Raw genomic sequence first — 21,632 nt, forward strand, 5'->3', positions numbered from 1 at the left:
ACGAAAGTTAAATCAAATATCATAACACTGCTACATTGGGAAGGGATCGGGAACCCGTACGATCGGTCACGCGCACTTTGAGTCTCTTCTCCAACAGTTATAGTAGTAATACTAAAAAATGTAAGACGTCGATAAAAAAAATACAGACTTGCATTAGGTCTAATACATTTAATTAGAAAATATGTATCACTACTGTGTCTCTCAAGGCAATACTGTATGTTTATTATTGTTTCTAATTTTTTTATATAATAATATGAATTATTATTTTCAATCCTTTATACTTATAACTTGGTACATACATGAAGAGCGGGTCGGGAACCCGTTATGATAATGCGTAGGCTACTGCTAGCTGTACGCGCTTCTACAATGCGCGCTCAGATCTCTTTTCTTTCCGACCCCACCCCCGAAAAGAAAAATGATAGGCCTAGTACACTAACAACTTTTAAGACGTCGTTAAAAAAAAGTTTATAGTTTCTATTATATCTTGTTTTTGTTAAATGTTGCTCATGTTACAATTTTGGTAGTATTACTATTAGGCTTATATAATAATTATTATTATCTATTTATTATTTTTAATCCGTATCACTAATGTTGATACACGCGCGGAAAAACACGTTGCGATACACGCGCTTCCACACAATATGCGCGCTGTTCCTAAAATTTGGATTAATATTAGTACTAAAGACGGCAATGAAAAAGATATATATTCACCCTTGGTCTAGTAAATTAATTAATAAAGTGTGTATTACTACTAAAAAAAATTAAAGACAAACCGTTTGTTTTTTCGAGATTCCATCGTATATTTTGCAGAGAAAAAATCAGTAAAGTTTAGTTTTGTACAGGAAAGTTTGTTGTGTTGTTGTTACCATAGGATCGATGATAACGTCATCAATTGTGCGCACGCGCCGTGTCTCACGCTAGTGGTGTGGGGCGTGGGTGGGGGCGATGGATGACGAGGGGGTGGTGGAGGGTTGTTGCTTGTATGTGAACGGATAGTACACTGTCTAATAAATGGCTTCATCATCAAAGAGCATACATCAATATTACTGTTGTGGAATAAAACTATTACAAGTTCTTCTTTATAGTGAATAAAAGTACTGTATTAGTTTATTAGGCTAGATACGATAAGATTAAGAGTGGTAGCCCCTACTTAAAAGTTATAAGAAAACTTCAAAAGTTTTGCTCTGCGCAACAATTAGCGCATTGGACTAGTTCATTTTTAAAGAGGTAAGTAATATTAATATATACTATTTGCAAATAATAGTTAAATAAATACCAATGCATAATGTAATTTTCTATGATCTATAAATAAAAAAAACAATAATAATATTTATAAATAGATAATTTAAATTGATTTATATTTGTTAGTTTTAGTTATAGTGAGTTATAAAATAAAAATAAAATCGTCGGAGAGAGGAGACTGGAGAGGGAGACAGAGGAGGAGCAATATGGCGACGTTCATGAGTGACACTTGCGATCGTTCTTCGCCTGAAGTTGACCTTTTTAAAGTTGATTTTAAATACTATAAAAGTCGTAAACCGCCTCCCAAATACGATAATTGTATTAATTTTACTTTTTCTACGACTGATAATCACTTGGTAAATATTTGTAATAACGTTTTAGTAATGATTCTAAGTAAATAAAGCCTACTAATCTATTACTAAATGCAGGCCTCTCTGCTGGCTTGTGGTGGGCCAGCCCGTTGTTCGGGCAGCTCCATGTCACCCCAGCCAGTGGGAAAAACTAAATGAGCCTAGCTAATTAGGCCTATAACCATTAGGCAGCTAGTAGGCTAGTAGTATTTTAATGATGCTAGGCCTGGGCCTACTCTAGCTAGCCTAGAATAGAGGTCAGGATTAAATAAATGAATAATAATATTATAATTCTTTTTTTTAATTTATTCAGTTTAGGCTGAAGAGGCCTACCTAGATAGGCCTACTATCTATTATATATTATATAGGCCTAGCCTTTTTTATAAGTAATTAAATTAAAAGGATAATAATAATATAGGCCTAAAATAATAATAATATCAAGTAAGCAAGTATAGATAGAGTAGAGGCTAAGCGAGCCTAATTTTAGCATTGATATACAGAATGATATGAATATTATCTTCGCAGGTTACGCCTTTTAAATTGCTCTCACCCAAAGATGATTTGCATTTAAAATTAGGTTTAAAAACACCAGCTGAGTGGGAGTGTTTCAAACATCAGCAATGTCCAGGTGAGTTTTGCAATCAAACATTTTTTCTTAAATGGATAAACTTTGAACCAGTTTTAATTCTTTAAAAAAACACTTCCCTCCACTCCTAAATCAAAATCCTTGATATGGGATTTATACAGAATATTGTATCACCTGGGGCTGATTGCTATAAAACAGTCCTAACTGATGTCTTAACTCCCTGATTAAAGCTGGCTTTATCAGATAGGCGGTCTTACTAAAGCCACCCTTGTTGGACCATTGTTATAACAGTCTTAGCTAAGACCGCGTACAGTAACAAATTGAGGGTGTACTTTCCACGTAGAATACCAAATAAGGTAATGTTCGTCACGCTTGCTCAATTTACACCCATAACAGTACGTACATTTCTACGCGAGAAAATCTATTCTAGGCCTATAAGATCACTGTTATTATTTGATTTAACACTTAAAACTTGTTCAATTGGTTGTCTTTCACGATCAATAATATGTATAAACAATAAAAAGAGAGGTTTACGTCTGTTTTAAGACTTCTTTGAGTAGGCTTTAATTTTACAGACCGCTTACAGAGGGTAGACCACGGTATAGCAACGGTCTATAATAAAGACTACTTACTGTGTCACGAATTATACCCGGCTAAGCGCTAAGACCTTTTATAGACCGCTTATAGCAATCCGCCCCAGTTGTACTACTAAATCACTCTGCATGTGCATCTCAATATAAAAATAAACTTTCTTGTTTTTCTTTCCAGGATTGATTTTTATAAGAAACCCTTTCTTACCTGGTTATCAAAGATATTGGGTGAAACAATGCCTTGAAGAGTTTACAAAGAAACCAAATAAAACAAACTTGGATAGTGTATATAGTTCATCATCGGACACATTTAATAATATTCTTGGTAATAAGTGAGTCCTTGAAATTAATAATACAGTACTAATAAAACTAATATGTTGCACGAATAAGCCCACCCTGAGATATAAGTCGATTCCCATATCTTGGACTCTCTCGTATTCAATGATTCATCATGTCCATATATGGGCACATCACAATTTTGTTGTCACATAAAGTTTGATAGTGTAGACTGAGCTTAAGGGAACCCTGTCCCCTTAATTAACACACTGTACTAAAATTGAAGTGTCACTGTACTAACTTTGTTTTTTACTCCTTTTCTTCTAGAGAACTTTGTAAGAAGCTACGCTGGGTTACGCTAGGCTATCAATATGATTGGACGAATAAGCTTTATTATGCAAATGAGTATGTTCCATTTCCTCCGGATCTTGCAGAATTAACAACATATCTTGCAAGAAAACTTGAATTTATGAACTTCACACCAGAGGCAGGCATTGTGAATTTCTATCACATGGATTCCACCCTGGGAGGCCACACAGACCATTCTGAATATGACATGACCGCACCATTGTTCTCGATAAGGTTAGTATTTTTATTTTTAAGCAATCATTATCTAATCAGCATGGCCAGATGTGATCCAAAATGAGTGAGTGAAGACAACAATAGTAACTTTATTTTAACACTACATATACCGTAGTTTGAAAAAAAATGTATAAACAACAATGTATTATTGTAAATAAATATGATTTTATTAGTTATTTCTACTACTTGCCGAAGATCGGAACATAAAGTATAAACCAAACATTGGACACCACATATATTTATCTAAGAGTTTAAAAAATTGGAATAATCTAAAATGTGGCTACATGCAATTAGGAACCTATATGTCAAGCTCAGACATGTACCTGTTTGTAATATATTCCCTGGCATTTAAATGGAATAAATTTCATTTGCGGTTTATTATTTTTAAAATTAATTTCTCATGCACTACACAAAAAAACCCAAAATCTTACAAACCATTGAAGTTTAAATGTTTAAGCCAAATGTCCAATTTATACTTAGGACCAATTCTAAGACTTATAACTTAAGTCTATCTTACAATTTATACTCATGGACCAATTCTAAGACTTATAACTTAAGTCTATCTTACAATTTATACTCATGGACTAATTCTAAGACTTATAACTTAAGTCTATTTTACGCTTTATACTCATAGACCAATTCTAAGACTTATAACTTAAATCTATGTTACAATATATACTCGTGGACCAATTGTAAGACTTATAACTTAAGTCTATCTTAATTGCAGCTTCGGCCAGACAGCAGTTTTCTTAATTGGTGGGCCTACTAAAACTACAAAACCAGTAGCTATGTTTGTTAACAGCGGGGACGTGATTGTAATGTCTGGATCAGCGCGCTTAGCATATCACGCCGTGCCTCGAATCATTCCAGCCCGTTCGGAGTTAATGGTAGAATCGTTTACCCTTCCTGGCGAAGGTGATTTTGCTGATATTAACACAACATTGAATGCAGATGGTAAAGACAGTTGTCTGCCTCCCAAAGCGAAAGTGGCTAAAACCTCTGCAGAACAAAATTCTATTTGCTTTAAAAATATTTCATCAATAAAAAGCACAAAAACAGAAGGCACATTTTTTCCATCCGAAACAATCAAAGTGGGTTGCCCGCAACCTCATGAAGAAATAACCAAGTCAAATCAGTGCCTCATAAGCTGTTCTAGCAAGAATATAACATTTAATATTCATGAAGAGGTGAGGAAATTGGGTACAGATATTTCCTGGCAACCATTTGAAGACTTTTTGAAAACTAGTCGCATTAATATGAATGTAAGGCAAGTATTACCAGAAGGGAAAACTTTTACAAATATTTTATGATAGTCTGGCAATATTTTGCAGATTTGATTATGAATGAATTATGATTATAGAAAATAATGTTGCAATAATATTAATGGGAGACTAGGTCTTAACTGTAAAAATATTTTATGATAGTCTTGTGACATTTTGCAGACTTTTAGCAGAATACTACTACCTAGCTACTAAGCTAGGCAAAGTTATATAATATAATAATAATAAACATTTATAATATTGCAATTAAAAAAATGTATGAAAGGCGAATTGTATTCTATTCTAGTAGAAGACGCCCGCAATAAATAAGTAGTAAAAATATGAGAAACAAAAATACTTTATTTCTGCCATCATACACCATCTTGTTCAAATGTATTGCACTACAGAACTTAACTGTATATCATAATTAAAATAAGTTTTTTTGAACTAATAAATAGATATATTGTTTAAGTGCATATTATTTATATTAAGTACCACTAATGATTGTTAATTTTTGGTCCACATTTATTTACATTTAATTTTTTACAAAAAAAAAATACATTTGTAAATAGAGATATTAAAGTATTGTCTTATGCAATAAAATATGAATTAATTTAATTGCACATTTTATAATCAAGGTATTATTTCTATGACTTGCGTTTCAGTTTTGGTTGCATACTTCAGGCCTATCATTTCTCTACCGATCATCTTACTCTGAAAATAATTTGGTAACACATTATTCAATTACATCTTTGTAAAATGTTTACAAATAACACCAGTCTCTGTACAAGAACACTAAAGTACATTTAATATAGGTAAACGTATATAAGGTGTGTTCACACGCATTAGATTAATGAACGGTTTTAAGGTGATCCAAACCATATCAGAGTTACATCCGACGGAAGTAGTGCTCGTGTAATCTATTTTAACTCCGTTTCGCTACCGTCGATATGACTCCGCCGGCTGACCTTTGATACAACTCCGCCGGCTGACCTTTGATATAACTCCGCCGGCTGACCTTTGATGTAACTCCGATATGTTGAGGTACGTCGACTCCGATGTAACGTTATACAGGCATGTTTGAACAGTGAAACCGACAGAAATAACTGCATTTAACTCGAATAGATAAAATAGCGTGTGGACATGGTCTCCTTTTCAATGAATTGTTATGATCTCTTTCGGTGACTGATTGGGTCACCTTGTAAAATATTTATAATAAATGCATATTATGTAGGCCTACTAATAATATTACCACATTCTGAGAGACGGCTTGTTTAATGTAACCTACATTTTCGATAAATTATTTATAAGCCTACAGTACAGCAAATTAAAAATCGGTTGAAAATGAAATACCATTAAGGCACTGTTGGTCCGCCATCAGCTAAACCCATCGTGATTTTTCTTTACACTCTACCGAGACAACAATTGGTGAGATAGATTTAAAAGGATATTGGTGAATTAAAAAATATATAATATCCTGGATTTATATAGCGCCTAATGTTGTGAAACCTCTATTAATTTCTTTATTGTTGTTATTTACAGTTCATGGTATATAGGTATCTATAGCATATATAAATAAATAGAAGGGGAGAGTACCTCAATTAATCAATCAATCACTGGATGGACAAAACTTTTAGAACATTTAGATTTGCACCATTTGATTGGTGGTAAAAGGGAACCAAAGTCGTCTTCTGGTCCAATCAATGCCATCACAGTCGAAAATAAACCAAGCGAGAAGACCATAGAGAATCCTATTGTGCAAAACATAAAGATACCAAATTGCATAAAGAATGTAATCTTGGCGAGTAGCATGAAGAAGGAAGCACCAAGTGTTGTTGTTGCTCCTGATATTACTGATATGCCAACACGTCGAAGCATCTCTCGTGTTCTGCCACGACGGTCTCGTTTCTCAGATACATGGTATGCCTCGGCTAGATGCACTACGTAGTCTACGGCTAGCCCCACAACCAGTGATAAGTTAAGCGATTCCAGAGGCTGAAAGATACAAAGAACAACTATTTCAGTTCCTCAAAGACAAAAATGCTCACTTCCGACAACACTTAACTCGAACGAAATATTTTACACAGCTGAAACTGATTAATTTTCTTTTGAGAAGTGTCCTCTTTAGTTTAATTATGCGAAATAAGCTCCCAGATCCGTAAAAAAAATTAGAGAAATAATTACTTCAGTTCTTCAAATATGAAATTGGCACTTCTGATCACACTTATCTCGAGCGAAATATTAACACACAGATGAAACTTATTAATTTTCTTTTGCGAAGTGCCCTCTTTAGTTTGAGTAATGCAGAATGAAGACAGGAGCATGCTCTGAATAATGCAGAATTAAGACAGGAGCATGCTCATAAGAGTTAGTTTTAGGATTAGTGCTAGAGTAGGGATTAGTGGTAGGATTAGTGTTAGAGTTAGGATTAGTGTTAGAGTAGGATTAGTGTTAGAGTTAGGATTAGTGTTAGAGTAAGGATTAGTATTATAGTTAGGATTAGTGTTAGAGTTAGGATTAGTGTTATAGTTAGGATTAGTGTTAGAGTTAGGATTAGTGTTAGAGTAAGGATTAGTTTTATAGTAGCGATTAGTGTTAGGATTAGTGTTATAGTTAGGATTGGTGTTAGAGTTAGGATTAGTGTTAGAGTTAGGATTTGTGTTAGAGTTGAGATTAGTGTTTTTATTTTGATGATCCGAAATATAGCTCGTGAGCTCGACATTCGATTGGCAGGGTGACACTACTTACCCCAAGTTGCCAGCCAGCCAGTGGTATCACCCCCACAACAGACACTGTAATGAGACTTATTATGATGGTTGCTAAAGTTCCTATTACCAAGTTAACAGTCGTCGTTACAAGAACGCATAAGGCTACCAGTAGCCCTATCATGATACCTCTAACTGCCGAATTTGCGAGTTCCTGGAAAAACAACAAACAAATAATAAACACTCAAGATGATCAAATTAATGTTCAATTCCTAATACAGTATTTTTTATAGAATAGGATAGTCAGGCGGCCTTTTTCACTGTTAGCGCCCGTGAGTTGTGTTCCTGCGAACTCTAATTTGGAGCTTCAATATGCTGGAGAACGGAGGGTGAAAATGGATCCTCTAAATCATCTCCCATTTGTAAATGTTATGATTATATTATAAAGTGAAAGACAATCGTAGCTTTTAATTTTGCTGTAGTGATAGGCCTAGGTTAAAATGATAATAATATGAATATGTCCACATACATCTTGTACTTTCATCCAATGCCACATTCCGCTATCTCCATCTGGTGGAGGGGTGCATTGAAAACCTCTATTTACACCACTTGGCATCTTCGCCATCTGCACAAAATATAATGGAGGATAAACAATGTTATTCATTATAATGTATTTGTCATGATTCCCTTTTGTGAAGTCTATTGTTCTGTAATTTCTGATGGTGAATATATTTGATTTGTTTAACTGACGTGTTAAGGCAGAAACCTTATCATTATTGTCTTGGTTTTGGCATGTATGAATTACTAATTCGTCAACTGTTGTATTTCGCCTTGTTCTTATATACCATATACTTTAGTATTCCTACTGATATGAACTATACTCCTCCTTAAAGGGTCTTTCACACCTGTTCCGGCACGGTTCCGGTCCGGCGCCGGAAAATCCAATCGAACGTCAATGTTTCGTTTTCACGCGGCTACGCGCATATTGATTGGCGCATAGCCGCGTGGAGCGTCGTGAAAACGAAACATTGATGTTCGATTCGCCGGACCGGAACCGTGCCGGAACAGGTGTGAAAGACCCTTAACTCCCTACCCTCAAGTCTGTATAATTTGTTCCAATTTGTGCCTGGAATATATTGCAAGTACTGTAAAGCTCTGTCTATACACTATCAAACTTTATGTGATGTGCCCATATGGACACGATGATGTCATATCATATTTGAGCATATCACTACCACATTTGGGCACATCACACATTTTGTTGTCAAACTATAGTGTGATAGTGTAGACAGGGCTTTAGCATTATACGTATGAAACACCATAAGTGCCAAAATATTTATCTTTTTACTATGATGTTGGATTGTTAAAAAAAACCAAACAATTCCATAAACGATTTACCTCTGTTTTCATAAATTCCTCCCATCTTTCTGCAATCGGATTAACCAGTTGAGGTCCGACCGTACCAAACACTAGAGTCGTTTCTACTGTGATACCCGCATACCCCAGATGTGTTCCACTTTTCTCTGATAATAAACACAAATGCGTATGTTCACATTAAGTTTTCAGTGATTATGTATTATGGCTTAATGCGAGGAATATGTTGTATAATTATATTTACCTTGGTTTTCCGAGATGCACTTAACACAAGTAGTGCTTTTAGACGAAAACACTCACAATTACGTATATGAAATAATTATGTTTATACGCGGGTTGAATGCACTTTTCTGAAATACACGTATTAACATGATCTCTACCCCGACCTAATTTCCATCAAGAGGCCATACATAATTTAATATCCTTGAACCAAAATCAATATTAAACATATCGAATTTTATGAAATGTGTTTGTGTATTAATATGCACACTGTAAGTAATTACAAAACATAGACCCTAGCAAACGTTCCATGATTCTGACTTATTGTAATTGGTAACTTAAGATGGCGACTGCATATCGTTATACTCTAGTGTCAAAATACCAAATCCAAATACAGTTTTTTAGAGACGCAACGCAAGTACGTAAACGCAACGAAAGTGAGTTGAAAGACAAGCGTCTCTGGAGAACCAAGTTCTAATCTGACGGTTGTGATGTAGTTTAGTTTGTTAAGACTATACAGATATCTTTTTGATTACCCTAAACATACATTTTATGAATAATTATTTCTTTATTTAGTGGTCAAGTAGTACAGTGTACAAACAAAACAAAATAAATTTGTTTTCCATTATTTTGTAAGTGTTACTATTGTAGTCCTCTGATTACCCTCTCCACGTTATTTAATATTGTCGTATTTTGCTTGCATGGCCGTCTGAATAATTGCACAACTTCTCTTCATTACGCTCGATTGTCATTAAGTTTGCTTTTATTGCTTCAGTAATGTTGATATATATTTCTTTTTATCGATTTAGCTGATGCTATTATACCGTAATGATTAACAGACAATTGATTCTTGATTAATATTGGTTAAGGGGTTTGTATGACAAACACACACAGTTAGAGTAGCCTGTGCCATGTAATTAAAAAATACTCGAAGGCTCATAGAACCGGAACATCAGACATTTTCAAACGTCAGTCTACCTTAAGCTCTGTCTACACTGTCAAACTAGTTTGAAAAAAAGGGTGATGTGCCCAAAAATGGTAGTGATATGACATCATCATGTCCATATATCACATCACATTTTTTTGTCATAAAAGTTTGATAGTGTATAGATAGTGTGTAGCATTAAGCTCTGTCTACACTGTCAAACTTAACTAACTAGTTTGACTAAAAAGTGTGATGTACCAAAATATGGTAGCTATATGCCCAAATAATGGTAGTGATATGACATCACCATGTCCATATATGGGCACATTACATTGTTTTGTCATATAATCTTTGATAGTGTAGACAAAGGTTTAGATAATGTACGAATCATAGTAGACCTATGATTTTAACTCCGATCCTCCACGTGCGATAAATAACGTGTACAAACCTAAATGAATTTACCTCTAAAAGCAACCCATATTGCATAAAACGCGTTTTTCTATTACGCTAATGAACACTCTTACCTTGATATGACGCATTTTTTGACAGTTCAAACGTGTTATCATCTGTTACCTCTCCAATGTACTCAACGAAATCAAAGAACTGTTCGCCAGGAGACGGTACATGGCCATTGGTCAACCAGTATGCTAGACCTACTTCAAAGGTGTTCATGAAATTGGCAGGAACAGTTGACATGTCGTAGATATTGCTATTGTTCGTCATAAACTCTTCGACTTCAGTATGCATTAACGGGAACGAAAGCTTTCCGTTATTCTTTAATACAATTAAAACATTATTATTAGTTACAAATTGACCGCCAGTGAATCGTTTTTGAAATTACAAATTAGGATAACTTCACGACAGTAGGCATACTACTAATGTTTCACAGCTACGGACCAGTATGATTTTTTTTGTCAAGCATCGCGGTGCAAGATGCCATACGATCTAATCCGATGGGCCACGATTGACCACGGATATTGGAAATTCGTGTTCGTTCGTGTTATATTCGTGAATGTGAAAGAAGAGGGGGGGGGGGGGGGGGTGTTGCACGATGACAATACGATCCTATCCGATAAACTACGACTTACCACGAATATGTGTATATTGGAAATTCGTGTTCGTTCGTGTTATAGGCCTATTCGTGAATGTGGGAGGGATGTGTGGGGTGTAGGAGGTGGTGGTTCACGATGCCGATACGATGGACTACGATTGAACACGAAATATATGTACGATAATACTATGCTATGCTATGTTATGTTCTAATTCGTGTTCATTAGTGCTCAATTCGTGAATATGGAAAGGGGAATTAAATCTCTTGGTTCTGTACTGTATAATACTTATAAACAAATATGAACCATCCCTTTAATTCTAATTAGTGAAAATGCACCATTTACAACCAATTTAAAGACTTCGATTTACAATAGCAATTTTAATTGTATAGGAATAAATGCAGAATTTTATTTCAACTTTTTAATTTCTGGTTCTCTTGAAATAATTTTACGACATTATTGACAAAATGATATAACTTGTATTGGTGTAGTAAACGTTATGATAAATCTATCGTATGACATAATACATAATCACCACACTCATTATAAATGTAATTTGTATGGTTGAAGGCCTGTGTAATCACATAAAGCATTGACATAATGATGCGCGTATAATGTTCGCGTGGTACGCGATCACCAACGCGTTTTTCTCCTGATTACCGAAAACATTATTTTACCCAATTGTCTCATGCGTAAAATCATCAATAGAATGTTATTTTCTGTTGACTGGTGAAATTAGTAACAGCCCGATACAGGTATTACAATCGTAAGCGTAATTCGTTTAGACTGCCACGCGTGTAATACTCGTGTGGCACACGAGAACCAGCTTAATTTGTAAATTAATCAGTACTTGTGAGTTTTATCCATCGAATTTCCATTGCAAATTACACGAGAGGATTTAGCTGTTTGATACATATTATTATAAATATCGTATATAAAAAGAGAATCCTGTTATTCGAAGACTTTGTGCGTCTTGTTTTTTTTTTCAAAACAAGGTCAAACATACCGCATCGGCCTAATTATCAGCCTTGCAATAATCTAATCAGCTTGGCCTAACTAATTTTACCTCGTAGTAACTCTTCATATTCTCCATAAAGCAATTTACACTTATATTCCCCGTTATGCTGTTAGTTTTTATGGCTAAGTCGTCTACCATTTTACTATCCAAATCTTTGAGCTTTTCACAAAATTCCTGCAAAAAAAGAATAAATATTAGGTTTTTTGAAATTATGATTGAAAATTGAAATTTATAAGTTTTGTTAATCTGATTATACTATTCGAGATGAAGTAATTTTTTTTAATCATCCGAGAGAATTGTTTTTTAATTATTGGCTCATCATAATTTTGTATCAAATTTTAATAACTTTAGTTTTAGCAAAAAACCGGAATTTAATTAATTTCAGAATGTTGTTAAATTGATTGCCCTTTTAGAATATAGTTACGTTGATACATAAAACGTGACGTAACAATATACGGTGCAATACATTATGTAGTTTAATACTAAAACCAGAAGAGGCCAACCTACAGGTTTCCGTACGTCACTGTAAAAATAGTGTTTAGATCTTAAACATTATTTTGTACCCACTTTTTTTACACATTTAGCTTTTAAACACGTAGTTACATGTTTAGCGTGTTTAAAACCTAAACGTGTTTATAGCTACATGTTGTTTTCCTCTACTCGTTTAGCAGTCAACATGTCACTATTATGTTCGGTCAACATGTTTAGGTACGTGTTTAGCGTTGCGTGCATATGATTTTGCTTTGGCGGACAAGGTTCCACACATGCCAAATTAAACGCGTTTAAAACCTAAACGTGTCTTTATATTGTTCCACATTGAGTTGGATACAGACTACATGTTTAGAATGTATTTAGAACCTAAACATGTTCATATTTAAACATGTTTAAGAATAAATGTGTGGAAAAAGTGATTACAAAATATAAGATCTAAACACTATTTTTACATACTTAATACGGTTTATTTTTTCTTCATTAATATTCAGAATACTAAACATTACTGCATACATAATACATTGCATAACGTATGCTAATAAAAGAACGATGAATAACCGTCTTCTTATTCTCCAACAAAAGTAATAATCGAAAATTTAAGATTAGTTGGTTGGTTACAATATTCGATTTTAACGGAAAAAACATGGGGATGAATGACTAGCGGTAACGGTGATAACAATATAGAATCTATTTATTCCTGTAATGACCATTTACACACAACGCTCCGCGTTGTGTGTAAATGGATCGATACAGATTCTACGTGGGAGAACAAGCTACGCGGTTTTCCGCTTACCGTTACCGCTCGTCTGTGTAAAAAACTGGCCTTAACAGTAACTATTTACCAGAAATGCTTGTTGATTAGCCGTTGAACTTAAATCGAATTCTTCATCTTGAACCAACTGACCAGCGCAGGTATCGTCTGTGAAGTGACAGGAACTAAGATCTTGCTTCTTCAGTCCCCATGCTAAGATTACCAGCGTGTTTTCATCCTCATCGCTCGGCACAAACAGATTCCGATTCCGATATCTGCTTATTTCTAAAACGTGGGTGTCCTTTAACAAGACTGTCTATAAGAGAGAGTACACACAATCAATGCATGTATGAACACATTAAAGTAATTAGTAGTACAGTATTTAGGTTTAAGGTTAATATGTTTCATGGTTTTCACAAGCGCCTTGAGCACTTTTTTTGGATATGTGCGCTGTATAAGTCTTATTATTATTTATTATTATTATTATTATTATTAGTAATCACAGTGTCTGTCACTGATGAAATAAAATAAGTATAGTGTTTACTGTACTGTAGGCACAGCGAACAAAGGGGTAATATTAAATGAACTAATACCTACCCCTTCCTGTTGAGTTTCGAGAGTCGTTGCCAAGTAGCCAAAACCGGCGACGAATGCCAAAAAGGCTAGTAAAATGATCCAACGGAACACCTTGTGCATTACAAAGTCTGCAAACCGACCGCCAAAAAATCGCTCAAATATACCTTCTTTAGGAACACTTTCTTCTACGAGATTTTCCTGGCTTGTTGCACCTTCTAGTACGACATCTTGCCGGTTGCAGCAGCAGCAACAGTACTTAGCCCACCACAGATGGTACGTTACTACAACGGTTGGTAAGAAAATGATCACGGACAGATAGTTTACGAATATAACAAGAGCAGAGAATATCCCGAATGAAGAGATTGAAAGAAAAGGTGAGAAAAAGTTAGTGAAGAAAGCTAGGCCGGTTGTGAGAGATGTAACAAGCATAGCAGAAGCAGCTCGGCGGTATGTGTCAGAAAGTCGATGGGCTAGTGTCGGGTAGGACTGGTATTTTGTTTGCTTCCACGTGTCCATAAGCACAAACACATCGTCTGCCCCTATGCCTAGGATAATGAAGATGGCGAGAACGTGAAATATACCAAAATAACGGTAGTCGAATATAACTCTGTAAATAAAATTCGCCCCAAGGAATGAAGTGAAGACACTCATAATGGAGAAGGACGTGATCCAAAATGATCCCACCTGAATTACCATAAATATGTAGATAAACACGAAGCTACCAATAACTAAAGACATGTCTTTGATAACTTGTAAGTTGATTTCGTAAGTAAACAAAGATTCCGATTGGTAGCTAACCTCCATAGAACCAAGTCCATTTTCAAAGTGATCTTTCAGAAAGCCAGCGTACGAATCAAATTGATGCTCTTGCATTATCTTGTCTATGTCTCCGCCGTCTTCAAGAGGGCTTCCAAAATCGATAGAAATTCTTGTGATGTCAGAACTAGCAGTATTCTTCAAACCGTCAATAACGTAATTTTTACCGAGGAAAAACTGAAGCCCAGCCGCTAGTGTCGGTATTCCCTGCACCGTTTCTAACGTCTGCGGGATGTTGTCGTAGTCTGGGTCATTCAGGTCACTGTCCATTGAGGCATATGTGCCATCGAAGTAACGAAGTATTGAATTTACCTTTGTACAATTGGCATCAACATCGAGTAAGCAGTACTTTGTGTAGTCTTTAGCATTCTGTAATTCTTCTTCAACGCTTTCAATCAGCTTGAAGTTTTCTTTTGTGAAAACGTTTCCATTTTCGTGGTAAAAGACAACCGTCAAACGGTCATACCACGATGTTCTGCTGCCACTAGTCTGTGAACGTTTGCGGTCATAGAAGTTACTGATTGAATCCCTGTTATTCCAGGCTAGATCTCGAAGGAAAGTGTCATCTTCTGTTAAGTCCATAGGCACAGATGTAAAGTTTATGGGTAGAAGATCATAACCAGCCATCAACAGTATTCCAGAGAGTAGTAGCATAAATAGATGTCCTGATAACGTTACTCCTGTAAGAGAAACAAACTGTGAAGCCACATTGTAGTTGGAGTGCTTTAACTTCCAAATATCATATTTTGATGTAGACACCTTTTTTAATTTTTATTTCACCTTATTTATAGAGGGTGACTCTAAACAGCGTGTGCTGACAATCAAGGAGCCCTCTTGATGAGTGACAGTGGCTGTATGTATACTAGTACACTGGGGTAAACCCCTACTCGTCTCGAAAGATGTACTAGGTTCTTTAAAGTGCACATGAGCTGGATACGGTTTATAGTCCTTTTCCGAGAAGACTCGTACGATCGTTCTACCACCAGAATCATTTTACAATGTTTGTTCTAAGGTCGGTTCTTGTACACAGTTTAGTTATAAATTAGCAGGAATACCAATATTGTTATTCAAAGACAGTGAATGCCAATGCAACATTATTTGGGATCTTCCAACGACGACCTAGGAACATGCTAGTAGGTAATTCAAAATTAATTGTACGCATGCGCGAGGAAGTTGGGACGAGCGTGCGCGCGCTCTATTCCTCGACCGTTTCAGGTCCAGGCGACGATCAACGACACATCGATGAGTACTGTAGTCCTAATTCGCCGATTGTCACAAAACGAAACCTGAGGTATATATTATTCAAGTTTTGTTAAATTAGCATCATATTGGCGCTTAGACGAGATTTTTAAAAAGTGTAGGTCTTTTTTTTCCAAATGTTTGACGTTTGATTGTAAATCTTTATCTTGTTTGTAATCACAAATAAAGGTATAAAGGTCTGAAATTAGGTTAGTCTGTATAATTAAAGCTTTTACCATTGTTTTGATAAAAAGAATGTTACATTACATTCAATGTTTGACGTTTGCTTTTATTTTAAATGTCATTTTAACCTTTGAATGTCAAACATTATGCGTCTTTTGATTAATGTAATGTCGATATTCTGATGAAAAGATAATAGAGCAATGTCAATTAGGTATTTTGTATTTGAAGCATTAGTGATAAATTCAATATCCAGCGTCTTATATGTAGGAAGTTAATTGATGCGGGCCGTGCGAACGATCGGCCTAAAGCAACAAATAATATCTTCATAACATTTTAATAAGATGTTAATACTTTTTTGTTGTCGCTTATTGTTAAACAGTACGGAAAATTAGAGACTGTTTTGGGTTGCCAAATCTCAACAGCTTAGTTCCCAGTAAAAACGCAACGTGAGTAAAATGACCAATGACAAGCGACAGTTTGAATAATATATCGCTTGTGATTTGTCAAATTACTTACCTTGCCTTCGTGTTGCGTATCTGAGAACCAAGCATAAACCTTGGTAAAGCGTGATTCCCAATAGAGAAGACGCAACGCAAGGACGTAGACGTAACGCAAGCGAGTTGATCAATGACAAGCGACAATTCAAATGATCCATCGCTTGTGATTGGACAAGTCGCTTACGTTACGCTTACGCTCTTGCTATGCGTCCTATTGAGAGCCAAGCTTTACCACTATGACGTAACGCTAGGACGCAAACTGCAACGCAAGCGAATTGACCAATCACAAGCGGCAGTCCAAATAATACATTGCTTTGGATTGTTCAATTATTGATTACGTTGTGGCTTGCGTCCTAGTGAGAACCAATCTTTAAGCGTAACGTAACGCAATCTACGCAACGTAATTAAATGCCCCTCTAATAATTGTGTTTGTCCCCGCCTGCTTGAAATCAAACCTGCGATGTTTGCAACACTATTGCGTCGTCGGTTCCCACTTGTGATTACGCAATACAGCACTTTGCGTCGATACGTCGCTGCGTTGCGTTCTAGTGGGAACCAAGCTTTACAATACTTTGCGTCGATACGTCTGCGTCCATGCGTTTCACACTGGTTGTTGATTTTTTTTTTCAATTACTACTGAGAACGATTAATAATACATTATGTACGATAAAGTTTGATGACCTCAATCTTGATAATGCATTTTAATGAACAAAGAATCGGAAATATGCATACTGATAAATAATGTACATCATTTAGGACCTATTCATATTTAAATGAAAACCACATTTAGAATCGAACTCATCTTAAAAAATAAACCTTATCGTATATTCAAGATCACATTTTTGTTAGTGTTATAGTGTTATAGTTTTTTATCATAACCGAATTCACGGCACAAATAGGACTATAATAACCAGTGTAAAAGTTTATGCTATACCGTATACAATGACACCTTTCAGATTAAATCTGGTTATAATGATCTGTTTTGGACAGGACAGGACACCATGCATCCCCACCCCCCTCCCCCCCGACCCACTATCCCTATTAGCCTAACACTCGGGAATTTCTATACCATGGCGTCGTCAAAATCAGCGTTTTGTATGATGTGCGCCCCGGTTGCTAGGCGATATGAAAAGGGTACAAGTCATCAAGACATATCATTCTCACGACGTATATGCTCTTAAATTAAAACGCCAATTAAAATATATGTTTAATTACCGTACGCACGCAAAGCATTGTGTATTTCTTAAAAATTTCTATTTTTGATATGAAATTATAATAACATTGGTAGGCCTACAACATTGATATTACTCGACCGCAGAGCGAAGCGGAATGAGCGCCGTGTTTGTTTAAAGGTGGTGCTATAGAATGTTAAAGCCGGGTCGAAATTTGCCAACAGTTTTTAAAAATACTATTTCATCTCAAACAATTACCAGGTTAATGATTGGAAGTAATGAAATCAATAAATGTCCTATTTAAAGTTCTGTCTACACTATCAAACTAGTTTGACAAAAAAAGTGAGATGTGTCCAAATATGGTAGTGATATGCCCAAATATGGGAGTGATATGACATCATGTCTGTATGGGCATTTTTGTTGTCACATAATGTTTGATAGTGTAGACATGGCTTTATAATAACCAATTAAAATATACATTTTAAACTCGGATCTACCCTTTAATGTTGACGATATTACGTCATCATCTATACCTCATGCTTACCGAATGTAATTGCTGGGTATTCTGTCACCTTTTGGCACCACCAGACCGGCTTCTTTGCGGGGCTTGGTTGTGGTTTGTTCTCATTGCTTTCTGTAGCTTCTTTTGCTACATCGAGTTCTTTATCACTTTCATACTTTTCTGCGTCTTTTCCAAGCGTCTTGTGCTCCATAATATCGTCTGTATCTTTCTCTGAATAGGATTCATGTTTTTCGTTCTCGTCCGTCATTTTTAGGGAATATTTTGGCAGCTGAAAGGGAATGATGTTGTGTTATTTTGAGTCGAGCGGTTAAGGCAGAGGCGCCGCAGCCGCAGGTATACAAGGCTCTCCTTGTACCATAACTCTAAGGGTAGAAGAAGTCTTCGGATATTAGTCCAGTTCAAAAAGAAGTGCGTTCATGTGCAAATCATGGGGGATTGGACTATGGCTTAAAACAGAGGTACGGGTACGTCCACTTTATAATGAACCCAGAAGGCCACACTAGTGCACTCATGGTTTATCTCTGCCATTGGCGTTATGGTACTGCACTGCGGCTGCCGTGTGGGCCGGTCCTAATCCAAATTTCCTCAATTTGAGGACGAATCATACAAAATAATATACTTTTTTTTTGTCTTGTGGGTCACAATCCCACAATATTGTGCAATTCGATTATAATGATTTATATTATGATTATGTATTATTACACAGTCGTGCTAACAATATACGTTGGAAATGTGTGATTGCAGTGATGAGGCCAACATTCAACGTCAGTACAGGTCTTTGTGTATGAAGCAACTGTTTGTTTGTACGTTTGTTGATATGGATAAAATTTCCGAAATAAAAGAAATTTAATTGAAACTATGTAACGTTATACAGGAATATTAATTACCGTACTAACCTGAACTGTCTCTTTTTTTTTATAGTTATCTTAAAGCTTGTTTTTAATTGATTTAAAATGAATTTTCCTCCGATTTCCTACATAATAACTTATTCCATTGTGTCATGAAATATACTATATTGTTATTTCGATAGAAATAGTTCGATAGAAAAGATATATTTATCAAATGCAAATTAATGAATAAATGTGGATATCAGTGGCTGAATCCCTAGGGAAATACAAATAAAATAAGCAGAAAACTAAATCAAAACGATAGTAAACAACCAGAATGAAATTGCCGATCTTTCGGGCAATACTAGACCTTCCTAAATGCAAGTGAGAGTACTTTGATAAATGTATTTTTGAAGTACAATACTACTAAAAATAATGCGATTGTGTGTTTTGTTTTTTCGCAATTGGTTAAATTTTTCCCCGATTTCAACCGTAAATCAATGTTTTTACTTTTATATTGTTAACACCATTTTAACGCGAGGCAGGCACAGCGAGCTGCGCTATGTCTTCGTTTGTCTGACGTCACTTGTGCGTGATCTGCTGGTTGATTCTAACTGACGCTAAACAGAGGGCCAAGTGTTCTACTAGAGTAAGTGGTGCCTTCTACTCAATCTTCTATAATAAATACAAGTTGTAGAAGCAGTGGTTGGTTAGTCAAATTCCAAATATCTGGGGAAATATGCAGCTAAAATGTAAATGAACCATTCCAAAAACAACAATATTATTGTTGTCATTAGTGGCAGGATTTTGAAATTTAAAAAATGAAAAATTATTTACGTTAAAAAAACTATAATTTAAGGAAGTCAATGGGGTTTTAGTTGAACTTAACCGTTTATATTGTCTTTTAATAAGTGAAAACATTATTTTTTTGCATTTTTTTTCCTACGGAAATGGTTAACTTGATAAAAACTGCGAAATGACCAATTCAGTCTTTTTGTTGTAGCCCTAAATGTTCATTTTTCATGTTTTGCGGGACAATAGGCCTACATCTTTAACCTATAGGTCCTTTTGCATTGTAATTTGCGTCACTTAGATTTTAAATATAATTTTGAAGTATGGTAAATTTGTTTTTTTTAAAGAATACTGAAATACAATTAATTTTTCTGATAATTGTAATACTCATTTACACGACGCATCTTTTCTTGCTAATTTCCTATTTACGTTAACCATTCCTCAATGGCAATTACTAATTGAGATTCTTTCAATTGAGATTCATTCAACATTTTATTTGTAAGGTTATATTCTCATTAATTATGTTAAGATATTTCAATGTCATGCTTCTTTTGCTAATAATTTCTTCATCTATACATGGACCTATAAATTAGGTCCATGATCTATACAAGTGTACGTCTGTTCGTTATACTGCGTACTATATAGGCCTATATTATATATTTCATAATATACCTAATACACAACGCATTAACATATGTGCTTGGGGTTTTAAACGACATGTTACATGTCGGCACTGCGTCTTCTCTCATGATTGGTTCCCTCTAGGACGCAACGCACGGACGTAGACGCAAAGGAAGCGAGTTGACCAATGACAAGCGACTGTTCGAATAATCCATCGCTTGTGATTGGTCAAATCACTTACGTTGCGTTACGTCGTTGCGTTACGTCTCTCTAGTAGTGGGAACCAAGCTTTATAAATCAAACTAGTTTGATAGTGTGGACAGAGCTTTGGTGTGCGTGTGTGTGAATCGCGCCGTATACCCGTAATCAAAATTATCACATATTGTATTTTGTTCTAGCCTAATGATGTGTGGTCTACCACGTTTTAACACACTTGTCTTGAATGATTGCAACCACCTAATATTTCCTTTTTTTTAGTTATTAATTAAAAAAAAAGAAATGTAACAACACGTTTGGAAATTAAGAACTTACCTTCAAAAATATATATTGATGTTATAAGTGCATAAACCTCCTAAATATTATTTCGTAATTATGATAACGTTATTCCTCTGTCGGCAGCCAGACACTATATAAAATCACAAGGTGAACATTCTCTCACGTACAGCAAATACCGCGTGTTTGAAGCGCGTTCAAGTTTTGTCGTCTGCTCTCCCTTGTGACGTGTGTGTTGTGTGGAAGTCAGTAGCGACTACTTGCTCCAAAACACGTAAAGCAAATATGTGTTTAAGACGCTCTTGGATTGTCTGCTGCCGTCACAGTAGGCCTATAGAAAGAAAGTAGAAGCAATTTGCTGAATCATTCGAATTGTTGTAATCAATCCACCGTCTCGACAATTAGTTTCTTTAGTAGTTCTATCGATTGCAATCTTATATAAGTATATGATGTCGTAAATTAGATATTGCAATTTT

The 21,632-nt window shown here is 35.4% G+C and overlaps 3 protein-coding genes across 3 annotated transcripts in view; 1 reads left to right on the forward strand and 2 right to left on the reverse strand.

The window, feature by feature from the left end:
- The window catches only part of LOC144852035 (copper chaperone for superoxide dismutase-like), a 121,245-nt gene that overhangs the window by 88,194 nt on the left and 11,419 nt on the right, over positions 1 to 21,632 (reverse strand). The gene's annotated exons all lie outside the window — the stretch shown is intronic.
- LOC144852033 (nucleic acid dioxygenase ALKBH1-like) lies at positions 1,436 to 5,497 on the forward strand. The gene is made up of 5 exons (XM_078709715.1): positions 1,436 to 1,598; positions 2,118 to 2,220; positions 2,947 to 3,100; positions 3,372 to 3,626; positions 4,354 to 5,497. The coding sequence occupies exons 1-5, from the start codon at positions 1,449 to 1,451 to the stop codon at positions 4,934 to 4,936; spliced, it is 1,245 nt and encodes a 414-aa protein (XP_078565841.1). The 5' UTR covers positions 1,436 to 1,448; the 3' UTR covers positions 4,937 to 5,497.
- Positions 6,354 to 21,266, reverse strand: LOC144852028 (protein dispatched homolog 1-like). The gene is made up of 10 exons (XM_078709708.1): positions 21,196 to 21,266; positions 18,446 to 18,692; positions 14,016 to 15,490; positions 13,510 to 13,734; positions 12,224 to 12,349; positions 10,633 to 10,882; positions 8,989 to 9,113; positions 8,120 to 8,215; positions 7,634 to 7,804; positions 6,354 to 6,880 (listed from the first exon to the last, which is right to left on the reverse strand). Exons 2-10 carry the CDS (start codon positions 18,669 to 18,671, stop codon positions 6,491 to 6,493), a joined length of 3,084 nt encoding a protein of 1,027 aa, XP_078565834.1. The 5' UTR covers positions 18,672 to 18,692; positions 21,196 to 21,266; the 3' UTR covers positions 6,354 to 6,490.

Source organism: Antedon bifida, chromosome 9, assembly GCF_963402885.1.
Source record: "Antedon bifida chromosome 9, ecAntBifi1.1, whole genome shotgun sequence".
Classification (NCBI taxonomy): Eukaryota; Metazoa; Echinodermata; class Crinoidea; order Comatulida; family Antedonidae; genus Antedon; species Antedon bifida.

Bases quoted from the DNA above. Each gene is read 5' to 3' on its own strand.
- LOC144852028 (XM_078709708.1), bottom strand. From the start codon at position 18,671: ATGACGGACGAGAACGAAAAACATGAATCCTATTCAGAGAAAGATACA. The intron at 8,216-8,988 runs GTAAATCGTTTA...TATTTTGTGCAG, and splicing joins AGGAATTTATGAAAACAGAG to ATGGCGAAGATGCCAAGTGG. The intron at 6,881-7,633 runs GTAAGTAGTGTC...TGTATCTTTCAG, and splicing joins TGGCTGGCTGGCAACTTGGG to CCTCTGGAATCGCTTAACTT.
- LOC144852033 (XM_078709715.1), top strand. From the start codon at position 1,449: ATGGCGACGTTCATGAGTGACACTTGCGATCGTTCTTCGCCTGAAGTT. The intron at 2,221-2,946 runs GTGAGTTTTGCA...TTTTCTTTCCAG, and splicing joins CAAACATCAGCAATGTCCAG to GATTGATTTTTATAAGAAAC. The intron at 3,627-4,353 runs GTTAGTATTTTT...TCTTAATTGCAG, and splicing joins GCACCATTGTTCTCGATAAG to CTTCGGCCAGACAGCAGTTT.